The 24,428-nt window shown below is 41.0% G+C and overlaps 1 protein-coding gene across 3 annotated transcripts; it reads right to left on the bottom strand.

Annotated features, from left to right (window-relative positions):
• Positions 1–260: 260 nt before the first annotated feature.
• Positions 261–24,317, bottom strand: ACOX1 (acyl-CoA oxidase 1). 3 transcript variants are annotated; one of them, XM_072746607.1, is made up of 15 exons: positions 24,034–24,275; positions 23,623–23,782; positions 19,657–19,817; positions 12,844–13,004; positions 10,526–10,633; positions 9,544–9,663; positions 9,282–9,397; positions 8,719–8,888; positions 7,262–7,424; positions 6,662–6,852; positions 5,762–5,941; positions 5,522–5,627; positions 5,221–5,364; positions 4,869–5,075; positions 261–4,035 (listed from the first exon to the last, which is right to left on the bottom strand). In XM_072746607.1, exons 3-15 carry the CDS (start codon positions 19,719–19,721, stop codon positions 3,985–3,987), a joined length of 1,782 nt encoding a protein of 593 aa, XP_072602708.1. In that variant the 5' UTR covers positions 19,722–19,817; positions 23,623–23,782; positions 24,034–24,275; the 3' UTR covers positions 261–3,984. The 3 variants fall into 3 exon arrangements, with proteins under 3 accessions (XP_072602708.1, XP_025855572.1, XP_025855571.1); XM_025999787.2 differs by lacking the exon at positions 12,844–13,004 and having other exon boundaries at positions 24,034–24,317; XM_025999786.2 differs by lacking the exon at positions 19,657–19,817 and having other exon boundaries at positions 24,034–24,317.
• Positions 24,318–24,428: the final 111 nt, after the last annotated feature.

The following is a 24,428-nucleotide window of genomic DNA, read 5'->3' as shown; positions in this document are numbered from 1 at the left end:
TTACTCCTCTCGGCCTCCTGGGGGACTGCTGGGGACCTGTGTTCCAGGACCTCCTCTGAGAGCTGACTCGTGGCCGGGTGGAGGGCATGAGAAATGTATGAAGATTGGGAAATTGACGTGTGAAACTAACGAACAATTATGCATGGGTCCCACATCCCAAAGTTTAGGTAGCTGTGACCTATAGGCTCAGTTGTGAAAAAGTTGCGGAGCCAAAACATAACCCAACACTGCCACCCAATAAAGGCACCCAACGCGCTGTGTGTTAATTACAAGGTTTTATTAAGGATTTTTTTTTCTTTCAGTTTTACAAGGGAAAAGGAAGGTAGTGGTTTGGCTTACCCGCAGCCCAAGCCAAGCAGGGACCAGCCAAGTTCTGGGCCCGTGCACCTCCACTGACAGGTCCAGCCAGGGATGGGTAACAATACATGCTTAATGCAACTTGTCAGGTAGGAACAGAACGCAAACCCTAACATTAAAAGGGAAAAAGCAAGTAATTATACACTCTGAAGAATACAATTTCCTTGAATCCACAGCAATTGGAAATAAAAGGGTGTTTACAAAGTAGTCAGCTGTCTGAACACGTGGAAGAGGTTTGCTACCTAAACTATGACATAGTCAACAGTATTGTGGCAAAACAACCTATTTTGGTTCAGAATTCTTAAAATCACTCCCAATTTTTCGTGATCTTCCTAAGATAATCAATGGCTCAAATTTAAAGCAAAATAATAAAAAAACACCCTGGAATCTAGCAATTTGCAGGTCTGCAACAGCTAACACCTGGTAACATGTCTCTGTTTAGGATCATGGAGCACAGTAATAGTGAGAATTTAGTGTACATAGTTAAAAGTTTATTGATATTTTAAGATAAATCATTTTAGCCATTTACAGTGTGACTTGGTTGACTCCTCCAAGAACGGAGTAGTAAATACTTAACTGCAATGATCTCTGCAATATTTCATGAAAATGATCAGAATCTTTATCCAAGTAAGGAGAATCGACAAAAGACTCTTGGTCTCAGAATTCATTTCCTGGTACTGCTTGAAGGCAACCTATGTAACCCCAGGCATACTTACTACATTTATAAAGATTAGCAGGTGTGCACACCTGCACCTAATCTTTTCCTTCCTAATATGATGGATGGAAAGGGCTCAGAAAGGGTCGGGAGGGACTGTGAGCCTCAACCACCTAAACAATTTCCGTTCCTCATGAATTTGAATGGGTCATATTTCCCCAGCCAAAGTCCTGCACTGAAGAAAATCCAAAAATTACGATCTAGCATGTTTAGGAAATATAAAATGCCTCCAGGTATATAAAAGCTGAAATTACAGGCAGGGGGTCCTTGGAAAGCATGTGAATATAGTTAATGTTGCAATTAAGCCAATGTTCTGAAGATAAGCTGATGTTTAGCACTGCTATGTTCTTAAGAACATGAAAAGCCCCAGAGGCCAAATTTGGAACCAACTGTGCTTTGAAACCACTAATGTCCAAACACTGAAATACTCCTCAGAATATATCTAGTAGAGCATAAAGTAGAGTTCCAAACACTTCAGAAGGAATCAACCTTCATCCAACACAAAGCAAAATCCTGTTAAACTTCAAAATTCCAATTTTGAGTTCTGTTCATACTACTTTTTTTTTTTAAAGGCTTCTGTCAATATCTAATAGAAAAAAAATCTCATCAATTATCTTAGCATTTATCATTTTAGAGGAGTAGGTTGAAATTTTGTACTTTTTGTGAGAATGGCTCACAAAAGAACCAAGCTTATCTGGAGCAGAGACCTGGCTTCTTTGGGAGAGCAAACTGGATCTGCTGCTTCCTTTAAGAGCTGCAGAGCTGCCACCAGGTACGCACTCCCGCGCTGGTGAGAGCACGCTTTGTTTTTTGTGTCACCTCCACCCAATAACCTCATAAATCTGTACCTTAAAATTCCTCATAACTTGAACTTGTTTAATCATGTGGCATTCTCTTTCCCTCACAATAGTACAAATTAGGGAGGTTTTACTGTTACAGTACAAGACAAAAATTCAAAGGTTAATTAAAACTAGTATCAAGCATCAGATTTCGCTTTTAAATAAAACTCAAGGTGCTGGACGGAAGGTGGCTCTGTAGTGCCTACAACTTACTCAAACCTGCCTAGATAGATCCCAGATCCATGCAGCTGGATTAGGTGGGTGTTAGTTCAAACACTCTCAGATCTCAACTACAGATGTTAATCTGTGAATAAACTAATTCACTAATTTTGAAGCAATTCTACATATAACACGTCAATTATTAAGCAATTTCCTCTCCATTACTTCCCAGAATCTGAACTATCATCAAGATATATCCCAAAGAAATGAACAGAGAGTGCTTATTACTTCAATCTTAAAACAATTCCCAGTCAACTCTCTCGGTGGAGATTAAGGTTTGTCAACAGATAGTATTTCTGCAGGCCATCAAAATCTCCTATTACTGGTTCCACCGGGATAGATTTTGTCAGGTCCCAAGGTAGAAATGACATTTCCCCTGAATTTTACTACATTCTCAAGACTGATTCTAGAACTGGTTTTACGAGGCAAATGTCACAGTTATTAACAGGTTAAAAAAAGAAAGTCAAGTAATGTTTTTACATCAATTTTAAGAAAAAACTTCATTAAGTAGTCCATGTTTAACCTTTTAAGTGTAAATGATTGTGTAAATTAGATTCCAGCTCAAAGGACAATGTCAGTTCAGATGAAGCTCCTGGAAACAAACTGAAAATAAAGCCAATGTACAGTAAGAAAGAGATTCTGTGGAACTTGCATTTATCCATTAGCCATAGTTTTGATGATTACATTGATTCGATGACTCATATCCAAAAATCAGAAGACCTGGTTTGTCAAAGGAGTTTTCTGTGGTATTCCTGGGCAGAAGAGGTGGCCAGAGGAATGCTTCTATCTTTGTACTGCCAGACACTGTGACCTCCCAGCACTGTAATGGCTTATGCCAAATGACAGAATATAGAAAATCTGGATTGTTCCAGGATATCCAGTTGATATGGACATTCCACAGTCATAGTAACTGCATTGAGAGAGCTCTCCCTATATTCATTCTACTGTGAAGGAACTGTGACCCTTTCTTCTCCTTTCTTAGCATCTCTTTCAGGACAGAGAAAGGGGGAGGGAGAAGAATCACCACTGATGGAGGAGCCATCAGTTGCCAAAAGTCAAATGCGGAAATAATTTTGCTTCTTGCCCCTTCCCAAGAAGTTTGGGACAAAGTGATCTGTTGTGCTACTACACTGCCGATTTAGGGCTCCCTCAAGTTCCCTCGAGTGGAAGATTAATTCCTAATTACTCGGGACAGTGATCCTATGCTAGACCCATGCTGAAAAGATGCTGGAAAGATGCTACAGTGAATAGTTAGGTGGAAACAGGTTGGCAAAGAGGGGCAAGCAGGCGGAAGTCGTGTCAATGGTTCAGGCACAGATTCACTCACACTAGGTTTCCTTATTAGTCTATTTCCCCAAATCCCTTCTCTTCAGTCCTGCTTCTTAGCCAGGGCCCATGGCAGGAGCGGTAGAACATTGAGGAGAAAAGGTGGGAAGGGCTCTACCCCACTTAAAAAATACCTTTGCTTAAAAACACTTATAGATCCAGTGATTAGCAATTAAGTGAAAATAATTAACTACTCAGTAGTTAAATTCTACAAATTATCAAAAGTCATGGCCTACTGGGATCAGCAGCACTACAAATGGAAGTCATGTTGCATTTCTTAAAGCTCTTTCTGATGCTTGACAGGTCTCTTGCAGTGTTAATTGCACTTAAAACACATCTGTTTTTTTTTTTCATTTAATCTCTGAAATCTGTTCATTTTTGTCTTCATTTATAAAAAGAGGAAAGGGCTCAATTTATCATTTGCTCTATAGCTTTCTGAGTTTGGTAAAGATTCCAAGCAGATTTGTGTAGCAAGTGTAAGGGGCTCCAGCTGTTTCTGGAGCAAATGAAACTTGTCACCATGACCCTTCAGAGCTTGGACTGCAGTGGCTTTAGGTGCTTGTAATAAGATTCATGGACCTGCAAGCAAGAGAGAGAGAAAGAATTATTAATGAGGAGCCTGCAGTGTAAATTAGCATATATATTTTTTAAGATTTTATTTATTCATGAGAGACACAGAGAGAGAGGCAGAGACACAGGCAGAGGGAGAAGTGGACTCCCTGCAGGGAGACTGATGAAGGACTTGATCCCAGGACACCAGGATCACAACCTGAGCCAAAGGCAGACACTCACCACTGAGGTGCCCATAAACTAGCATACTGTTAACCAAGAAGGTACCCGGACCTTATTTGGATTGTGATTCAAAAAACTGAAGGGGCAAAAAATAAAATGGAGTCAATTGGGGAATCTGGACACTGGGTAGTTCACGATATTATTTTTCATTAGTTTAGGTGGGGTAAGGACACCATGGTTATGTTTTCAAAAAAAGTTCTTATCTTTTAGAGATACATACTGAAATGCCTATGGATAAAGTCATCTGATATCTTAGATTTGTTTTACAATGATCCCCAGCGCAACAGTGGGTGGTGGTGGTGGTACGGGGTGTTCAGATGAAACACAATGGCCATGAGTAGACAGGCGGTCACTGAAGTGTGAGAGAGGGGTGTATTACAGTATTCTAGTTTTGTATATGTGTGAACATGTCCAACAGTTATTAAATGGTCAAGGAAATGAAAGACCTGTGTACTGTGGGAACAACCCAGCTCCCTTCTGAATCTGTTACTCAAATAAAGTGTTCAAAAAAGCCACAAGAGGTTCCAAAGCTTTCCCAGAGGAGTCAACTCTGAGATCCTTCCTGCCTTAATATTTAAGTGAAGAATTTCAAAAGGTGGAAAGACACAATTTTTTTGTACCTCTGCTTTGTTCAGTGGAGACTTCTTGGCCCACTCAAACAAATGTTCGTACACATTCCCATCATACCGGCCAAGCACAGAGCCGAGTGTCACATCCTTAAAATCAAATGCATCAACCAAAGCAACAGCATCTGGACGAACTGCAGTCAGCAACTCCTTTATGCGCTGATTTACTTGGGTAATTTGGGATTCCGTCATGATGCTTCCCTAGAAGAGATAAAACAAGCAAATGTACATGCGTACATGCAGAAGGACATGTAGAAAGATGTGCGTGCACACAAATATCATGTAGACGATGGCTTTTGATGGCTTTTCTACCACAAAAAAAGGACCTGAATTCAAAAGTACTCACCTGAAGAAAATCCCCTGCCTTCTGACTGATTCCATACAGACAATACAAGAGACATAAATTCCTTAGGACAGTGTGGATGGATTTATCTTGAATTTTGAGGAGTTTTTCTGAAAAGAGCTTAACTACCACATAGTGGCAATGTGCCTAGATAAAAAAGGAAACAGTAGAGTGAGAGAACCTTTGAAAAGATGCACCGCCGAGCAATAAGGGTTTCTGTAGTAAGAAAATGGGTTGGGGGCCAGGGTGAAGGATGGAGCCGGAGAGGGGGAAGGCGAGAGAGGGTGAGTGGGTTATCACGGACCTCGCTTGCTCGAACAAGGTCAACAGAAGTGAGGTTCCAGGCTACCTCCTTGCTTTCTCTGCGAATCACTTCATTTTGAAGGTTTTTTGCAGCAATTTCTACTAATCTGTCAAGAAATGAAAGAAAACTGGAGCTTGCAGGAAACACTGAGCAGTGCTCAGGCCTCCCGCTCTTCCATCAGGGTCCCAGTCTCCCAGAGGCCCCCAGCTGCCGGGTCCCAGCTCTCCAGGGTGGCCTCACCTGGCTGCTCGAAGTTTATATGCTTCTGTGAGACTGTCAGGGCTGTCGATGTCCACCACAGTCGGCCACACTGCCACCTGCTGCGGCTGGATGCGTTGAGTGGGCAAGTCATTCAAGTAGGACACCATGCCACACACCAACTTCCCTGAGTGTACCTGGTCATAACTTTTCATCAGGAACCTAAAAAATCACCAGTGGACATGCTTTCGGTGACTACGCTTCTCATAAAACAGAGAAACTCTTCCAATGACTTTAAGCAATGTAAAAGGTGCTTTGTAATTGCTCTGCTGACCACAAGATAAAATCAATGGGTAAGGATGGGAGGCAAAACTACATCTCTCAGGAACAAATGTAACATGAAGAGCAAACATGGGAACAGGAACATTAAAAAACAAAAACAGGGATCCCTGGGTGGCGCAGTGGTTTGGCGCCTTCCTTTGGCCCAGGGTGCGATCCTGGAGACCCGGGATCAAATTCCACGTCGGGCTCCCGGTACATGGAGCCTGCTTCTCCTCCCTCTGCCTGTGTCTCTGCCTCTCTCTCTCTCTCTGTGACTATCATAAATAAAATAAAATAAAATTCTTAAAAAAAAAAACAAAAAACAAAAAACAAAAACAAAAACCCCACCAAATATTGACAGAGAGAGAGAGAGAGAGAGAATGAGAGCAAGCCAGCGCGCACACATGCATGCAGGTGGGGGAGTGGGGAAAAGAGAGATATGGGGGAGAGAGACTCCTAAGCAGACTCCACACTGGGTGGGGAGCCTGATTCAGGGCTTGATCCCAGAACCCTGAGGTCACGATCTGAGCCAAAACCAAGGGTCAGACGCTTAACTGACTGAGCCACCCAGGCGCCCCTCAAATGTTTTTACAACCAATACAGCACGGATCAGATTCTTACCTAGCCGTCTGCAGCATCATGACAGTGTTCTCTCCTTCAAAGGTGCAGGTGGGGGTAAAAGTGACATAGATATTTGGGAGGCCACTGCAGTGAGAGTAGCCATGCCCGCCACAAGCCATCCGGCAAGCTTCGATAGCAGCATTTGTCGTCCAAGAGGTGAAAGCCTTCAGCCCGGCAGTGAGGGCATGGAGCTGGAGGGGAAAGCTCAGGCTGTCAGAGCTGCCACAAACAGCTGTCTTCCTCACCTAACCGTGCCGGTCACTCTCAACATCACTTGGCATGTGTGCAAACTGAAACTCGGTCATCTCAATGGCCTGAATTAATACTGTTCTGACCCTCCCTTCCAAACTGTTCCATTTGGCAAAAGAGTCGCCACTTATGTTCCGTTGATAAGCAAACATCCAACGGTACTATGCTTCGAAATTTAAAACAAATCCCACATATCTTCGTATCTGATCCACTTCCAGTTAAACAAATGGCTGTTTCTTTTGAGAACACATGGATTCTTCTCAAGAAATTCCAACGTTTCGTTTTCTCTGGATATTATCCAACAGCAAATATCAAACAGAAGGGTGCCCACAAGCCAATGAGTAGACATACCTCAGGCAGTTCACTCAGATCCCCGTGGCCAATGTCCTCATTAATCCGGTGGTAGGTCTCCTTCATGTACGCACCTACAAACTGGAAGGCATAGGCCGTGGCCAAGAGTGGGAAGAGTTTATACTGCTGGGTCTGGAAATCCAAAATCTGTGGCTCTGGTTCACTAAAGGATATAGGAAAAACAAAAGTAAAAGCTTACATAGAACTTAATATGCACTAGATTCTGGTCTAAATACTTTGACATACTTTCCAGAGGGAAAAACAAGAGATTAAGAAACTGCCTGAGGTCACACAGCAGATACATGGCAGATTCTCAATTGAAATCTAGGCTGTCTGGCTACAGGAAACCATGCTCTCAATCGCCTTGTTGGAAAGAATGTTTGAATTGTGAAATTCCTATCTATCTTAGTCTTTGCAGTACATGACTAAGGAAACTTATCTCCTAGCAACATACAAAAATCAAAGTTAACTTCACAGAAGGAAGGCAATGATAAAAAATTCTAACACACTAGATGGCTGAAGAAGTTATTTTAACCATAATTTTGGAGAAGACCCAATGCACAGAGTTAACTGTCTGACATCTAAGATGTCAGGTCTTACCGATTTCTTGATCCCTTCTATAGGAGTTGAAAAGCTCATCAGGGAGTCCCATTCAAGTGAAAGGCAGTAAGACTAAACTATGGCTATGAGGACAATAGGGAGTCCTGTTCCATGCCACTTTCACCACCCTCAATTCATAGTTGTCAGGAGCAATTAGGATGTTCAAACTGCCTTTAGTTGTTGTTTTTTTAAAGATTTTATTTATTTAGTCATAAGAGAACACACAGAGAGAGAGGCAGAGACACAGGCAGAGGGAGAAGCAGGCTCCCTGTGAGGAGCCTGATGCAGAACTCGATTCCAAGACCCTGGAATCACGACTTGAGCCAAAGGCAGACACTCAACCACTGAGCCACCAGGTGTCCCTACCTTTAGTGTTCTAAACATTTCATATATAGAGCTCAAGAAATATTGCTGTTTTTCTTAGAAGGTTAAAAAACAATATGGCTACCCTCATCTTTCTACTTAAAAAAAGGAAGTTTTGGGATCCCTGGGTGGCGCAGCGGTTTGGTGCCTGCCTCTGGCCCAGGGCGCAATCCTGGAGACCCGGGATCGAATCCCACGTCAGGCTCCCGGTGCATGGAGCCTGCTTCTCCCTCTGCCTGTGTCTCTGCCTCTCTCTCTCTCTCTCTGTGTGACTATCATAAATAAAAAAAAAAAAAATTAAAAAAAAAAAAAAAAAAAAAAAAAAGAAAAGAAAAGGAAGTTTTGTTTCTAAGTAGCAGACCCAGCACACTGCCACCTTAGCTAAGTTTGAATGGGCAATGAGCATTCACTAGATCACATTTGGGAATTTTGATATTTGAATGGGGTCAAAGGTAGGTCTTCAGCACTGAGCCCATCTCAGATGCCACCCTTACCCTGGCTTGATTTCAGACTGGTGCCTCACAGCACTGTATCGGATGGCGATGGTGCAAGCCTTGGACAGAGATCGAGCAGCTTCTCCTACGAGGAAGGACCTGACAAACACCATGGTCCCGTAGGTCAGCTTGTTACTCACGGGTTTCACGTACGTCCCATCAGGCTTTACCTGGACAAAGAACACGGGACTGATACTTCCTTCTGTGAAACCCGAGAGGCAGTCTGAGATCATGATTCTCAAAGGATGGTTCCCAGGATGGCAGCATGTCCTGGGAACTTGCTTGAAATACAAGATCTCAGTCCCCACCCTGATCTACTTTCAATGACCCTCCAGGTGATTCTGACACATGTTCAAGTTTGAGACCCACTGGTTTAGCAAACTAGAATACATTCCTCCTACCTGCCAAATGCTTCTGATTTCACTGGCATTAATGAAAGAAGCATCAAAAATAAAAATATGTTACTACCTTCTAAAAGAACAGACCCTTCCAACCTTGTGGTTATTTAGAACTGCCAAAACCCTGTTTGACACCTCTGCTCCTCTCAATATATCTGGGCATACCTGGGCATACTTCATCAGCATGTTTTCTCTGGGAATACGATAATTGTCCATCTTCAGGTAGCCGTTATCCATCTCATCATAGCCAAATTTGGGGCCAATATCTCCAACGGTAATACCTACCACAGATGAAAGGAAAGTCACAAGATGTTTATGCTCTGCAATTCCTGGCTTGCCCTGGCCTCTTTCATCGTGTGCTATACTTCTTGCAGAAGAAAGTGATCGGTTTGGTTTTTCATCTCAACATCATACAAACAATTCTAACCTGGCAAAGGTTTATGGGTCCCAATTTCACGAATAGGTACGATGAAGGCATGTAATCCATAGCATTTCCCCTTAGTGATGAGCTGGGCAAGAACTATTGCATGATTTGAAGTCTTTCCAACTGTAACATCAAAGAGAACAGGAGAGAGAAGTGAGCAAACTCTCTTATAGTTTCAAAGGACAGAAATAAAAGATGGGGAAAAACTGTATGTTAAATACTGGCCTTCATCAATAAAGTATAGCCAAGAGGCTTATGACAGCACCACATCCAGTTTTCAGAAAGAAATTCACATAAGCTGATAGTCATCAAAATTTATTGGATTTGGCAAAGCAATCCTCCGTTTTACGTTTATATAAGCTTTTATACAAATTTTGAGATATTATTGACCTATAATATTTATATTATAGGTATTTATATTTATAATATTTATATTATAGGTATTTAAGGTATACAGCTTGCTGATTTGATAGTAATTCTTCATTTTTAGAAAGACTTTACTAAAAAAAAAAAAAAAGACTTTACTTTCTTTTCCACTTATTTCTTATTTGGTCACATAAAAAATTTTTTCAGATAACCACAAGAATCTTAATTTTTTTTTCTTTCTTAATAAAGTGCTTTCCAAAACAGTGGCCACTAGCCACATGTGGCTATTTACATTTAAATTACTTATAACCACACAGAGAGCACAGCTTTAAAGCTGCTTTAAATGGTGACTAAGGAAACTGTAGTAATGATGGGAATGTTCAGATTGAAAAATTAAGAAAAGAGTTAGACAGCCGTCCTTTCTGTGCCTTGTAAATGGAGGAAGGTCTCCCACATGCACTGTAAGAGACTGGGAACAGCTGAGAAGAGTCTAAGACTTCAGAAGTTTTTCTTTATTTCAAAATTATATTCTCATATAAGCTCTACATTCTAAACACAATCTTGTAATGACTCCAATGAACATCCAATAAATGCTAAAAAAAAAAAAAAATTCACATACGTCCACCAGGCCACCACTTGATGGAGGTCACAGTAGGACTGTTGAGAATGAACTCTTGAGTTTCAGGGTCGTAAGTGGCTGTGGTTTCCAAACCTCGGAGATGAGTTCCTAAGGAAATAAGTTACATTCACATTGGATAAAATATGGGTAAAATTCTCCTGCCCTGTCCTTTCAGCTCTAGTATCTCAGAGAACAACAAACCCTAATGACAATAAGACACTGGTAGATAAGCTACAAATAGTTGATAACCAAGATACATAATTCCCTATACTTTTTTTTTTTTTTTTTAAGTAAACTCTACACCCAACACGAGGCTGGAACTCTTGACCCCAATATCAAGAGTTACATGCTCTACCTGCTGAGCCATCCAGGTGCTCCGTAACTTCCTGTACTTAAACCAGACAGTTCCTATTATGGTGAAAATATAAATGTCAAGCATATTCTATTTCTATACTTGAATTACTACACCTCTATTTAGATCAACCGAAAAAAAAATTGTAAAGGCTATTCAGAATCGTATTTTCACAAGATCATAGGATATGAATGTAACAGGGAAGTTAACTGCCCTTTTAAATTAACATCCCTACGTATGCCAATTTCAACTCATGTATGGTGTCCACCACACCAGTTCAACATTCCGGACTTCTCTACTTACAAAGATTATGATAAGAGATAATAGAAAGAGACTCCAGCCAAAGTTCCTATAAATTAAGGACCTACTTCAGGGTGATTGGTAGAATGGAAAACAAGACTTTATTTATTTTTAAGATTTTATTTATTCATGTGAGAGAGAGAGAGAGAGAGAGAGAGAGAGGCAGAGACAGGCAGAGGGAGAAGCAGGCTCCCTGAAGGGAGCCCGACGTGGGACTCAATCCCGGGACTCTAGGATCACGTCCTGGGCCGAGGGCAGGCGCTCAACTGCTGAGCCACCCAGGGATCCCCGGAAAACAAGACTTTAAAAAAATATAATGACTATGGGGAAAAAAGACCTGGAACAATGACTTTGATTTCTAAAGGTCTGAGGATAAGGTCTGGTTACACCCTGCGATTTCCAATGCCAGGCCTTAACTTCGACCCTGGCTGGTTCATGACTGCAACTAGGAAGAGTTCCCAGTGTCATATGTTTACTGGAGATGGACAAAGATTCATGCTTTCAATCCTAATACAAACGTGCCAAAATTATTTGAAAAACAGTTACAGAAAAATTTTCTAAGTGACACTCCCTCTAGGAATACTATCCTGAAGCAAATGCTGAGAACCTTTTCCCAAACACTTAGATAATGCCAGGACTCATAAACACTTAAAACTTTGAAACATTTAGAAACTTCCAAGTTGAGTAACAGAAATGGTCACTTCACTGTGATCCACAACCTTCTCCATTATAAGAGGAGCATCAGGAACCAAACATTTTCAACAAAGAAGTTTTTATAGGAAAAGTAACAGAGTAACAGAACAGATAATGACAAAATGTTTGCAGATGCACAATGGAACCAAACAGCACCCCACTCTGGGTCTTGTGAAAATCCTGTAAAATATGGCTAAGCACCAAGAGCCAAATTAGCTATAAAATCAAGATAAAGTTGCACAGAACATGAGAATGTGGCAAATACACATTTGATCTCTTTTTCTGAAACCTCCAAGTAGGAAAAGAGAAGACAGAACGAGATGAACAGTGAACAGAGATACCAATTCAGACCGGCTAACACTGCCGGATAGCCACTGCCTCCAAAACCAACTGTCTGCAAGAACGGCTTAATTTATTTTTCATAATTTTTGGCCAAGCTACCTTCAGGACTTAACGGAATTTATTCAACCAAGGCACAAAAAAGGTCAAGGTATGAAATGCTCATATTATGGTTATATAAGCCACTAATTTCCCTCAAGCAAGTCAAAGAGCACTTGTACTATCAATCTGGGTTTCTTCTGGGATTTGTGCAAGTTTGTTAAGGTATCTGCAGCAAAGGTAATCAGTAACAAAGAAAAAAAGATGGGTTCAGGTTCTACCCGCACACAAATTCTATACAACTCCAATGAACCTGAAAAACCACTTGGTAAAGAAATCCTGATTTGTAATTCTTGAACTACTCAGGGGGAACCATGAAAGAGAATCAGCATTCTCTCTGTGACAACATAATGTTTCATTTCCACTGACCAAAGCAATGTCTTCACCAAGACCTGTATGTGTGAAGAACCCGGCCTTTGCAGAAAGACCACACACAGTATGTGGATGTGCTGTTGCTAACACATGGTGGGCTCTCCACATCTGCTAAGCCTGCGGGGCCCCGCCCAACCCAGAAGGTAGACCGAATGCACCGTACCATGGCCCATCTCTGTCTGGGCATAAGTGCCAATGATCTCCAAGTTCCAGGCAGGCATGAAGAAGCGCTCCTGCTGCTCCGCGGTTGCCTGGTGAAGTAAAGTAGGCAAGAACATGCCCAAGTGGAGATCCAGAGGCTCAGGCCGCCCTCGGTGCACAAAACTTCGGAGAAACACCAAGGATGGGTATTTGAGAGAAGAGTCATCAGGTGTGAGATAATCACCAATGTGAACAGAGTAAGGGGAAGGAGAAAAAAAATCTTCTGTAAGTACGAAGCAACTGGGTGGACTTTATAATGGGTGGGAGCACTGCCCCTTTCTGTATTACTTGAATAAACTCTTGGCAAATTTCGTTTTTCTTAAGTGGGTGAGAGAAGTTTTTTTTTTAGGCTACTCAGCTTTCAAGCCATCAATCTTGGTGAGGATTGGCTCCCAATTCCAAAGCCCGTGCAGCACCAACATGCAAGTCAGGCAGAGGAGTCCAGCCTTGCAATTAAATCAAAGGAAATTAGAAAATCGGAAGAGGTTATACGGAATGGAGAATTTAAGTTGTACAATGATTTACTCTGGTTTGAGGAAGTCAGACAGGAGAACTCTATTCTCTCAGGCTGACAATATGTTCCCCTAGATGAAAGGCTTTCCTAGATGCAATTTCAATAATGCTTCTAGGCTGGAATCCTTCCGGTTTGTCCATAAAACATCCAGCACAGATCCACATTTCTTACATAAATCTGTTCTTTTTTTGAAAAATCCGGTTATTTCTTTCAGATTCATCACAAATAACCAGCCATGCCCTACTGAAACAATTTAATACAAAAACTGACAGTGCTCCTCACCCAATAATTAATTTCAGAAATAAAAAAGATACGCAATTTCTAGTAAAGACCATAATAATAATTACACGTAACAGATTCATGCATAACAAGCCAATTATATGGGAATTATCACTAATGATAATAAACATCTTAGTTTTAGTAATTCTGAATCCTTTTATTTATTTACTACTGAGCTGGCCAGGTGCCCCTGAATCTACTTTCTAAAGTCATTCTTTTCCATTTAGAATTTGCAGATCCCTAGACTTCCGTGTGAATTTATTTCCAATAGGAAACTGATATGTTTTCATTATCTTTCCACATTACTAGCATCCCACTGAACTTCTAGCTCTAGCTTAATCGACTCTATATTGCTCTTATCATTCTCTTTAATGAGCTTAGAAATTTTGCCTATACAACATTTCAGTTTTAAAATCTCACAGTTTGGGGGCACCTGGGTACCTCAGTTAGTTAAGCATCTGCCTTTGGCTCAGGTCAAGATCCCAGGGTCCTGGGATCGAGCCCCCTGCCAGGCTCCCGGCTCAGCAGAGTCTGCTTCTCCCTCACCCTCTGCCCCTCCCCCTTGCTGGTGCCCTCTCTCTCAAATAAATAAAATCTTAAAAAAAATAAATAAGTACAAATAAATAAAATCTCTCAGTTTGTTCAGAAAGTAAGGAGGAAAATAACCAGGGCACACAGCTTAGGTGAGGGCTGATCAGTTATGTCTTCCAGTTGGGTGGTTGTGCTTTCAGTTACATAAAAATTAGACTGTACAACTGACATGCTCATTTTATAAAGAAATCAGGCTGAGGTGAGTTAAGTGCTTTCAGATCAAGAAGATAATGGCAGAACAAGGACAAGAATCCCACTACCTAATCACATTTTCTGGCTGGAGAAATTCTCATAGAAGTGCAACCAGGACTTAGCACCAGAAAGACTTCCCAAAATCAGAGCAGCTATCCTTAGAAGGGGCAAATGGCAATCCCGTAAGATATTAACACTGGTGGAAACTGGGTGAAAGGTCCATGGAACCTCTTTGTGCCATTTCTGCAACTTCCTAGGAATTTACGACCATTTGAAAATAAAAAGTAAAAAAAAAAAAAACAGTGAAAAATCCTCAGAAAAACACATTCATGTGCTGAGAGAGTACTTTCACTCATAAACAGGAATACCACTGTCTCCAGTTTTTAAAAGAATGGTGCCTAGGAAGAAAAATCAATGTACACCTGGGATCTGAAAGGAGAAGGCTGTTGGAACCAGGACTGAACCCTGTGGCCTGGGACTGAAAGACTATTTCACCTTACTAGAATCCAGAGCCATTCTTGGGGAGGGAAGGGCCTCTCTTGAAGCAGCCCATCGGACTCACAGGAGGGGTCTGCATCAGTGTGCTACATAACAGAATAACATATGCCAAGGTTACCACAAAATACACTGAGTAGGGCAGGGGTAAACTACTCTAATCAGAAACTATTTTGAGACTGAACAATGTTTTTAAGAGAAAAAGGTCTCTTGTGACTAAGATAAGGATTATTCACAAGTGGATGAAATTTAGACACATTACAAGGTGAAAGTGACCTGGATAGTTTTTTTTTACTTAAATCAAGTATTTGTTGCAAAAAGTTGGTTATGCATGATAGAAATCACATGTTATTTTTATTTTTTTTAAAAGATTTTATTTATTTATTCATGAGAGACGGATAGAGAGGCAGAGTCAAAGGCAGTGGGAGAAGCAGGCCCCATGCAGGGAGCCCAATGAGGGACTCGATCCCGGGACTCCAGGATCACGCCCTGGGCCGAAGGCAGGTGCTAAACCCCTGAGCCACCCAGGGATCCCCCATATGTTATTTTTAAATCACTTATTTTAAAATTACAAAACACCAACATTTTACTTTGGTGAAACGCTACAGTTAATTCTTCTAAAACCATAACACCAAAAAACCTTCCCAGTCTCTTCTTCTACATGACAGAGGGCTGGAAGGGCTGGCAGCCAATGCTGAGGACAAAGTGATTACGTTAATAATACATAAGAAAGGAAGAACTTAAAATAGCATCTTTATGGACAGCATGATTATAATCCTAGGAAATCAACAATAAAATGCCATCAATAATAAATGAATTTAGAAAAGCTGTGGGCTATAAGGGGGGGGATGCATTATTATCCATTAGGACGCTTAAAGTAGAAACCTCAGTTAAAAGAGAAGCAATTTACAAACCCAATAAAATTTAAATTTGTTAAGTAATTTAGCTCAGGATATTAAAGATTAAATTAGGAAAAAATATCCATAGCTAATAGGAGGATTAAAAGAAGATATATGTAACAGGAAATAAAGTGCTAATTCCAGGTCGAGAAGTCAATCTTTTATAATAATAAAGATAATACCTCCCAAGAAATACAAAGATTTAATGTAACACGGATATGAAATTCTTTTAGGATATAATCTAGAATTTGACAAATTAAGATTGGAATTTGCCTAGAAGAGTAAATACACGAGAATACCAAATACGTAGGTGTTAAAATGTAACAACAGCAGGCTTATCCTATCAGATTTTTAAATAGCTTACAAAGCAACAATGAACCAATGTTCATGACGTTAGGAGAAAAACAAAAGGGACTAATCAATATAATGTATTTTAAGGTTCTAGAAATAAATTGAAACGATTAATAAAACTCTAAGAACCAGAAAGAACTGGAAAAAAAAACTATTAGTTAATAAACATCAAAACGGAATGAGATCCATTCATCGTCCTACACTATATAAGTCAAAGCTTTAAACATTAAAAAAAAAAAGGTAGATTAGAGAATAACAATCCAAGATATAGGGAAAAAATGTAGACCTACTCAGAAGGATGCACTCAATACATAAGACTAAAGCAGTTTTTTTGTCTTTTAAAGATTTTTATTTATTCACAAGAGACAGAGAGAGAGAGGAGGGGCAGAGAACATAGGCAGAAGGGGAAGCAGACTCTCTGTGGGGAGCCTGATATTAGACTTGATCCCAGGACCCCGGGATCATGACCTGAGCCAAAAGGCCAAAGCGTTTAATAAACAGAAGGCAATAGAAAAAATATCCAAAGGATCACAACATAATCATGTAAGATCAATGTACAGATTCTATTCAATCAACAGAGAAGAACCAAGTTTTATACATAGGAAATACAAATTAGTAAGCCAAGATATCCAAGCTCGTTGGCATTGGAAAATTAATACTTTAACTCTTAGATATATATTAAAGAAGCAAAAAAAAATTTAAAGTAATCACATTGATGGGGCTTATGGAGACACAGTATACTAATAAGTCACCAAATATACCATAAAGTTGTTCTGTTTCAAGAAAAGTCTTAAGCTATGCAATAAAAGCTATAAAGTGTTCATTCCTTTCACTGTATAATTTACTTCTGAGAAAGATATTCCCAAAGTATAACCCCAAAGGACATAGTTTTTGTAAAGAAGTTTATATTGTTACTGATAATAATAGAATATTATTAGAATATCCCCCAAACCCACTGATCATGTTTCACAGGATGTCCAACAGGGAAGAGATTCATTTGGAAGAAAGAGGACAGGAGACAGGGTAGTGAAAATACAGGGGAGAAAGACTAGTGACTTACACAATCACATTTACTATCTATTTTTCAAGTTTCAAAGGAAGAGAGGTGCTTTAGTTCATATTTTGAGTATGGGAAGGTGCAGACATATTGTACCAATCTTTAAGGATGATAACTGTTGATTATATAAGCTCAATTTTCCTGAATAAACAGCAGAAAACGAGGGAAGGATAATTGCTATAAAGCAGCCAGAACTTGAAGTGATTAATTATCTGTGAAGACTAAACACAGTACCTGCTTTGGGACCCGGTGAAATGTATGGTCAGGAGGATTCTTGCTGGACCACATTCCACAGATGGTCCCTTCAACACCAGAACCCCCGGGGAGAGGGTGCACCCCTCAGCCCAGACCTCTGCCTTTGATGAAGGCTCACAGACCCACAGACCAAGTGTGTCGGGTTTTGTGTGTCTCTACAGACAGGTGAGTGTTCTGAGGAGGGAAGACAGGAAACACATGATGGACACTTCATGCAGGGGACTGAATTTTAAGATTCTTCAGGGTCCTGGAAGGAGCCTGGGCAATACCGTCTTCCTCACTTCTCAGCAGCTACCTAGAGCTGAAAGAGTTACAGCCAATTCCGTCACAACACTTAAGATAATCCTTGTTGGCTGGTTGATGTTCCAAAGTCTATTTAACCGTCAAACTTCCATCTGCACAAGTTGCTCTATTTCCAGTCTCTTTGATGTCGAAGAACTTAGTATTCTACACAAGGCTATACTGTCACAGGATGCAAATTAATCACCAACTGACTGGTGCCCCCGGAAAAGAACAGCAGTGGACAAAGCACAACAAACATCAACAGGAACAGACAAGATTCCAGTGAGAAACAAGACCTAAACTCACAACTCTGTTCTCTAAAATACAGAGATTAAGACAAAGTTGCTTCAAATACAAGAAAACTAACAGATGCAAACTCACCCAGAAAAACATAGGACCTCAGTCCAATTTCTGGGCTCCTCAAACCAGGAACTTCAAGTCCTCGTTTCCTCCTCTCTTTCAAAATTTAGGGCAAATATGTATTTATAACGTCCTTTTTAGAAACAGAAGGGTTAGGCCAGTAAGACATTCATAATAAACCCATTTAGCCTCAGAATAATTTACATCTCTATGCCTCCTATGAATAGCATTGACTGTAAGTCAAATAAATATCACAATGATGCGTGCTTAAAATAAGGGTTTTGTACCACAAAGGTATTTCAAGATTACATCTCTCTTTCTCTCTCTCTTCCTCCCCCAGACAGGGAGACCTGTATGAGTGTTATATTACTTTTCTTAGGAAACCTTTCTTCAGGCTGCTTATTTCAGTACTAGCCATCCTGAAGCTAAAGCCTCAGGTGTTTTTGGCAGGGTATTCACAGGACAATATCATAACCAGAATCTGCAGTTTTCATGAGGAATATGATAAAGAACATTTCTCCTTAAACCACTTCACCAATCAAAAAGCACCAAATCAAACACAAACATGAAGTTTTCATGCTCTTCCTCTTCTCCTTATTCATGTAATGGAAGCCTTATGACAAATTAGGGAATGAAACTGGGCAGCTCAAATTCAAAATCCCCAAACCTGCCAATGGCCTTGTCTATGAAAACAAACCTCTTTCATATTAAGACCAAACATAAAACTTTTTGAAAGTAGCCAGCCATTTATAAACAAAAATTTTAAAAGTAGACACCACACCCAGCATGGAGCCCAACACGCTCAACCTTGTGACCCTGAGACCAAGATCTGAGCTAATAATCAGGTTGGACGTTTAACCAACTTAAGTCAACAGGCGCCTCATTTCTATGAACAATTTAACCAAGAATGACTGGCAACACAAAGTCCAAAAATATGTAAAGAAAAAAGTATAATAGAAAGACTGCTGTAATTAAATGAAGAGAATCATGAATTTTTTTTCCAAACAGCCTTATAATCCTGCTAGTAGGCAACGAAAGAAAGAGTAAGACACTTAAATGCTCTCTCTGCCCCCCCCCCCCCCCCTAAAACCCACTTTAGTTTCATTAAAGCAGAGGGGCAACTTCCAGATATTGCTAAGGCAGTAACACTCTCAAAGCAATTCCAACAGTCTTTTTTTTATAATTAGACATCAATGGAATATTGCCACATTTTCAATCCCATCTTCCCAAACTGCTCAACCGCCATTAAAATGGGATTATACGCAGCAAGGGTAAAAAGACTTTTAGAAATAACAATGAAGGATGTTTGAGGCTAGAGTCTTGGACTAGTTTATGGGGAAATGACCTATGGGAAAATGAGAAGCTGAATTTTATTTAAGGTTTAACAACTGAAAAACAAAATCCCCAACGTGTAGCAGCAGGAAAAACCAAACACCAAGAGTCATTTATCAATTTAAATCCTAAGGTGGGTTACCCACTGACCCTCAAATGTGGACTAACCGTGGCCCATTTCCGTCTGGGCGTAGGTGCCAATTATCTGGAGTCCTTTGGATGAAAGCAGCCATTTCTCTTGCTGAGCAGTGGTGCCCTGATTCAGCAAGGTAGGAATAAACATGGAGTAATTGAGGCCCACAGGTTCCACAAAATTGACCAAATGAACTCTACAGGAGAGAAAAGAAAAGGATCTCAGCCTTACTCTAGAAACTGCATTCTAGTATCCATTCTTGCCAGACAACCATGGCCCTCAGGATTGAGGCTGGGACAATTTCAACCCTTCTCTCAAGAAACTAAATGTAAAATGTATCATTTTCCCACCTAAAAGGCCAAATCCAGTGGTATCTATCTATCCCCTCCCTGCCCAAGTCATTTCAGGGCCAAAATTCCTCTAATTCTACACTTCATTCAGGAAGCAAATTCTGTTTTAGCCTAAAAATCTCTTGGTTTTTTTGTTTTGTTTTGTTTTTGTTGGTGTCATCTGTTGGTTGGATTCTTTGGAGTGTGTGTTTGCTTTATTTTCAAGTTTTACTTGTTTTAAAAATCAAAAGGAACTCCATAGAACATTTATTTGTAGAGTTCTTAACAAAGCTTTTGTAATCTTTCCCTATATAACTAAAGCAGACACCCAGGATTGTAAATATATATTCCAGGACCAAACTACAGATCTCTAAAGGTCTTCAGAGGTTACAGATGGGTAAGCGGAAATGTGAGAATATTAAACATTTATCTCTGATGACCTTTGAAATTCACTCCAGATTAAGAGAACTCCAATCATAATGAAATTGTCTTCATTATTTTCTCATAAATCAATCTGCGAAATAGTCGAAATACAAATCACATACAATTGTCAGCTTTAGCTACACTATTCAAAACCTTAACAGGGACCTATTTTGTTCTACCTATCTATATAAAGAGCTTAAAAACACAAAGCAAGTACCACCTAGTAATCCTCACGACTCCTCCAGGAATGAATAGGATGTAGTGTCACCAGTCTGTCTTGATCTGGCCAATGAGCACATTATGAATTCAAAGAAAGAGGGGGAAGGCTGCCAATTAATTGTTGAGGAGGCCCTAAGAACAATCCTACCACCCTTAGGTTGGAAGATCACTTTTCAGGGGTGCTGGGGACCGAAACATCTAAGGAATGCCTGCATCCAAGCTCGGAACATCAAAAATGCCTTTTAACCTGAAGGTTCAATAATTTCACACCAATATCTAATGTCACTTTCTCCTGGGAGAGCAACAGGAAAAAAGAGGGGTATGAACACAAGAAGTAAGTTAGCTTCCAAGTAACTTGGATTAGCAGGAGTTTACTGCTGCTGGACAATAGAGAAGTAACGTTCCGCCTCACCAAAGTGGGAGGCAAAAACTTGATGAGATAGATAAATGTAGACATCCTCAAAGGCAAGAGCACCGCAGCATTCCCTAACAATCATATTTTCCTAAAAGAGGAAAGGAACTTAACAAGAGTTTGTGAGGAAGTGAAGTACTAGTTTAGGTGCCAAAAATGGTGGCAACAAAAGACACTTCTGTTCACCAGAAGGGAAGTGAGGGGGCTGTACGGTTATGTGAAATGATGATATTGACACAATGTAATTCTAGGAAACTCAGAGAGAAAAAAATTCATGACACAAAACAAAGACTGTCAAATGTTTATGTTAATAAACACACTGAGATTCTTTTGAGGATGCCTGAAAATCTACTTCATGAACAAAATCTCAGTGCTTGTTTTTAAATTATGTTTAATCCCTTCTGAAGACCTTTTCAAGGAATCAGCTTTAAAAACCTAAAGAGGGTAACAAAAACCATGACTGATACTCACTAGAAGTTTTAATTACTCTTAAGAACATTCTACAATTTGCTTTTCATAGTAAACAATATAGTTAAAAGACAAAAATCACAGGACAGGAGATTAGAAAATCAACTTTTACATTCCCTGAACAGCAAGGTTTTTTTGCCAAGGACTGGAAGAGAACAGTTCTTATACTGCTCAAGTTGAGAAATCCCAAAGTATTTCACTAATACTCCATCAACTTCAATATATTCCCATATATGAATTTTGAAAGAAAATAAATAATTGTAAATAAACCCAGTAAATGCTCAAAATCTCCCAGAAGATAAATATTACTGTATTTCACCAGTTCTGGTAACATCCCCTCCTCCATCTTAGCATTTAAGAAGTCAGGTGCATTTCACAAGTAACAGGATGTCATAGTTAACTGGCAGCACTTTTTCTTTATTAGTGGTACATGAAACTCAGGTGTGAGTTATAATTGATGGTGGGCTTGGATTCAACGGCATTCAGTAATTGCCAACACTAATTTTCAATCATTAGTCTCATATCAATTAGTCTCAATCAATTTTCTCTCATGTAAGTTATCTCCCTGTCCTATCCCAGAGACACTATGTTAAAACTCTGTACTCTATATCCCCCAAACAGCAAGGTCTATACCATAAAAAATTATAAAGACTAATAGCTCATGTCCTTTCCTCTTTAACCATAGAAAGGAATCTGTTCTATTTCATTGTGATTTCACTCAACTCTGGTTACATTCTTTGAATCACCATTGATGATGAACTCTAATTCTGGAACACACGGCATCAACCACTTAAAGCAAAACAAAACAAACCCTTCTTTTGGATTGTCTTAAAAAAAAAAAACAAAAAAACAAAAACAAAGAAAACAAAATTTTAGGTTTTTGAAGTTTACCTAAAACGCAACTCGGTAATTCAGAAACACAATCTTCTAGGAGGTGCTCTACACCTCAATATTCCCCAAGCCATGAGTTATAAATTTCAAAAGTGAAAAAGAACATTTGGAAGTTACTCAGTACTCTGATTTGGGCTACCAAAAGTAAGTAAAATATAATTTTATGACTAAAAGGGAAAGGAATTCTTAGGGCAGTCCTAAGAGCCAGAGTAGAGTATTTTATCCTCAACAGTAGTAACTGGGTCAGACTGAAAATAATTAAGATACCAAACATACTACAGGCAGTAGAATAAAGGAGAATTTTGTCATTACATACAAGGAGAACTTGTAATACGTTCCCTTTTTCTTGGTTCTTGAATACACACCATTCTTATCATTTAATCTCTATTGATGAAAATACTGTAATTCACCTAAAACGTTGATCCCCTCCCCCCAAAAAAAGGAAGTGCCCAGGAATTAATGAGAAGTATAACAGAGGCTACAGGCCAAAGAAATCTTGTACTCAGATCACATTAGTGTTTATTCAGATAAAGGCCAAACAAAACAAAACAAAACAAACAAAAAACCCGGTACTTACTTTTTTCCTAATTAAGAAACAAAAAACAGATGATCTGGGAAAAGTACATACTCTTTTCAGCATTAGGATCAAGGCATGTTTTTAGCAGGTCTCATATGCCCAAGAACCATTGAACGCTGCCACTGGATTCGAGAATGCTGGGTTCTTACAAATACTTCATTCTAAAGTTTCGCTCACATTCTTCATCTGCCCTGCCCCACAGTGCCCATCCGTTTCAACTCAAGAGCTACACTTTCATAAGGAAACACAACCTGTTATTGCTCCAAAAATACTGTTTGGTCTTCCAGCTAAAAATCGAATTCCGCCCCTAAATTTAGCAAACCATGTGACAAAGAGCAAAGTCATTTTTTGCAATTTAAAAATCACCCTACATTGAGACACCCGGGCCAATGATATCGGTACTGATTAGCGAGGACAACTGCAACCTCTCCGTTCATCATCAGCATTCTCCAAACGTCATCCCTTTAAAGGACTTAAAGACCTAAGCAAACAGTTTTTCACACACACACACACACACACACACACACACACACACACACACACACACCCTTGAAAGTGGGGTGCAAATAAGCAGCCCGAGTCTTCCAACGCCGAGCACGATGAAAAGGGGACACCACGGGCTGCGCGTTTAAAATTAACAAGTTTGGACGTGGGCGCTTGATCTCGGCGAGGGCATACGTACTTTTTAAACCACATGATTTCCTCAGGGTCTGCGATGCCAAAGTCCCTCATTTTCTTCACCATGTTGGCACTCTTCCTGACGGCCACCTCGTAGCGCTGGCTGCGAGTGAGGAAATTCAAGTCCTCGTGCTGGAAGTCTGGGTCATTCAGAATCAGGTTCTCTGGAAGGGAGCGAGAGGGCATCGAGTGGAAGACAGGACCTCAGGTCTCCGTGACACCTTCCCGAAGCCCAGCGGGTTTCTGGAGCGCGGGCCTCGGGACGGACGCCACCCCGCGCCCCGCCAGAGGCCGGCCCTGGGAGTCGGGGGCGGCCTGCGCCTCACAGCGCCCCCACACACACCCCGGATTCCTCCTCCAGCGAGTCCCCGAGCAGCGCTCGGGGAAGGAGGGAGGCCCGGCCCGCCGCCCTCACCGATCTCTCGGCGGCGCCGGGTGTTCTCGGGGCTGCCGTCCAGGACGTGCGTGAGCAGCTCCGGGTTGAAGCTGGCGGCTTCCCGCTCCCTGCGAAGGTCTTGGTTCATGGTGGCGACACGCAGCGACAGCGGCAGAGGAGAGGCAGAGGCGGCTGCGACGACGGGTGTCCGCAGCTCCGAGGCGCGCCCGGCCCTAAGAGTCGCCCCGGGACGCCGCGAGGCCCCGCCCCCGCGAGGCCCCGCCCCGCCCCCGCGAGGCCCCGCCCCTTCTGGTTCCCCGCGGCGCCGGCGTGCGCGCCGTGACCGCGGCCTGCGCGGGACTGAGGCGTCCCCCGCCCTCGTCCAGGGGAGCCCCGCAGCGACCCCCGGCCGGGGAGGAAACCCCGGAAGACCG

Source organism: Vulpes vulpes, chromosome 2 (assembly GCF_048418805.1).
Source record: "Vulpes vulpes isolate BD-2025 chromosome 2, VulVul3, whole genome shotgun sequence".
Taxonomy (NCBI): domain Eukaryota; kingdom Metazoa; phylum Chordata; class Mammalia; order Carnivora; family Canidae; genus Vulpes; species Vulpes vulpes.
The sequence above is the reverse complement of the archived record's forward strand: the minus strand, read 5'-3'. Positions and strand labels throughout refer to the sequence as shown.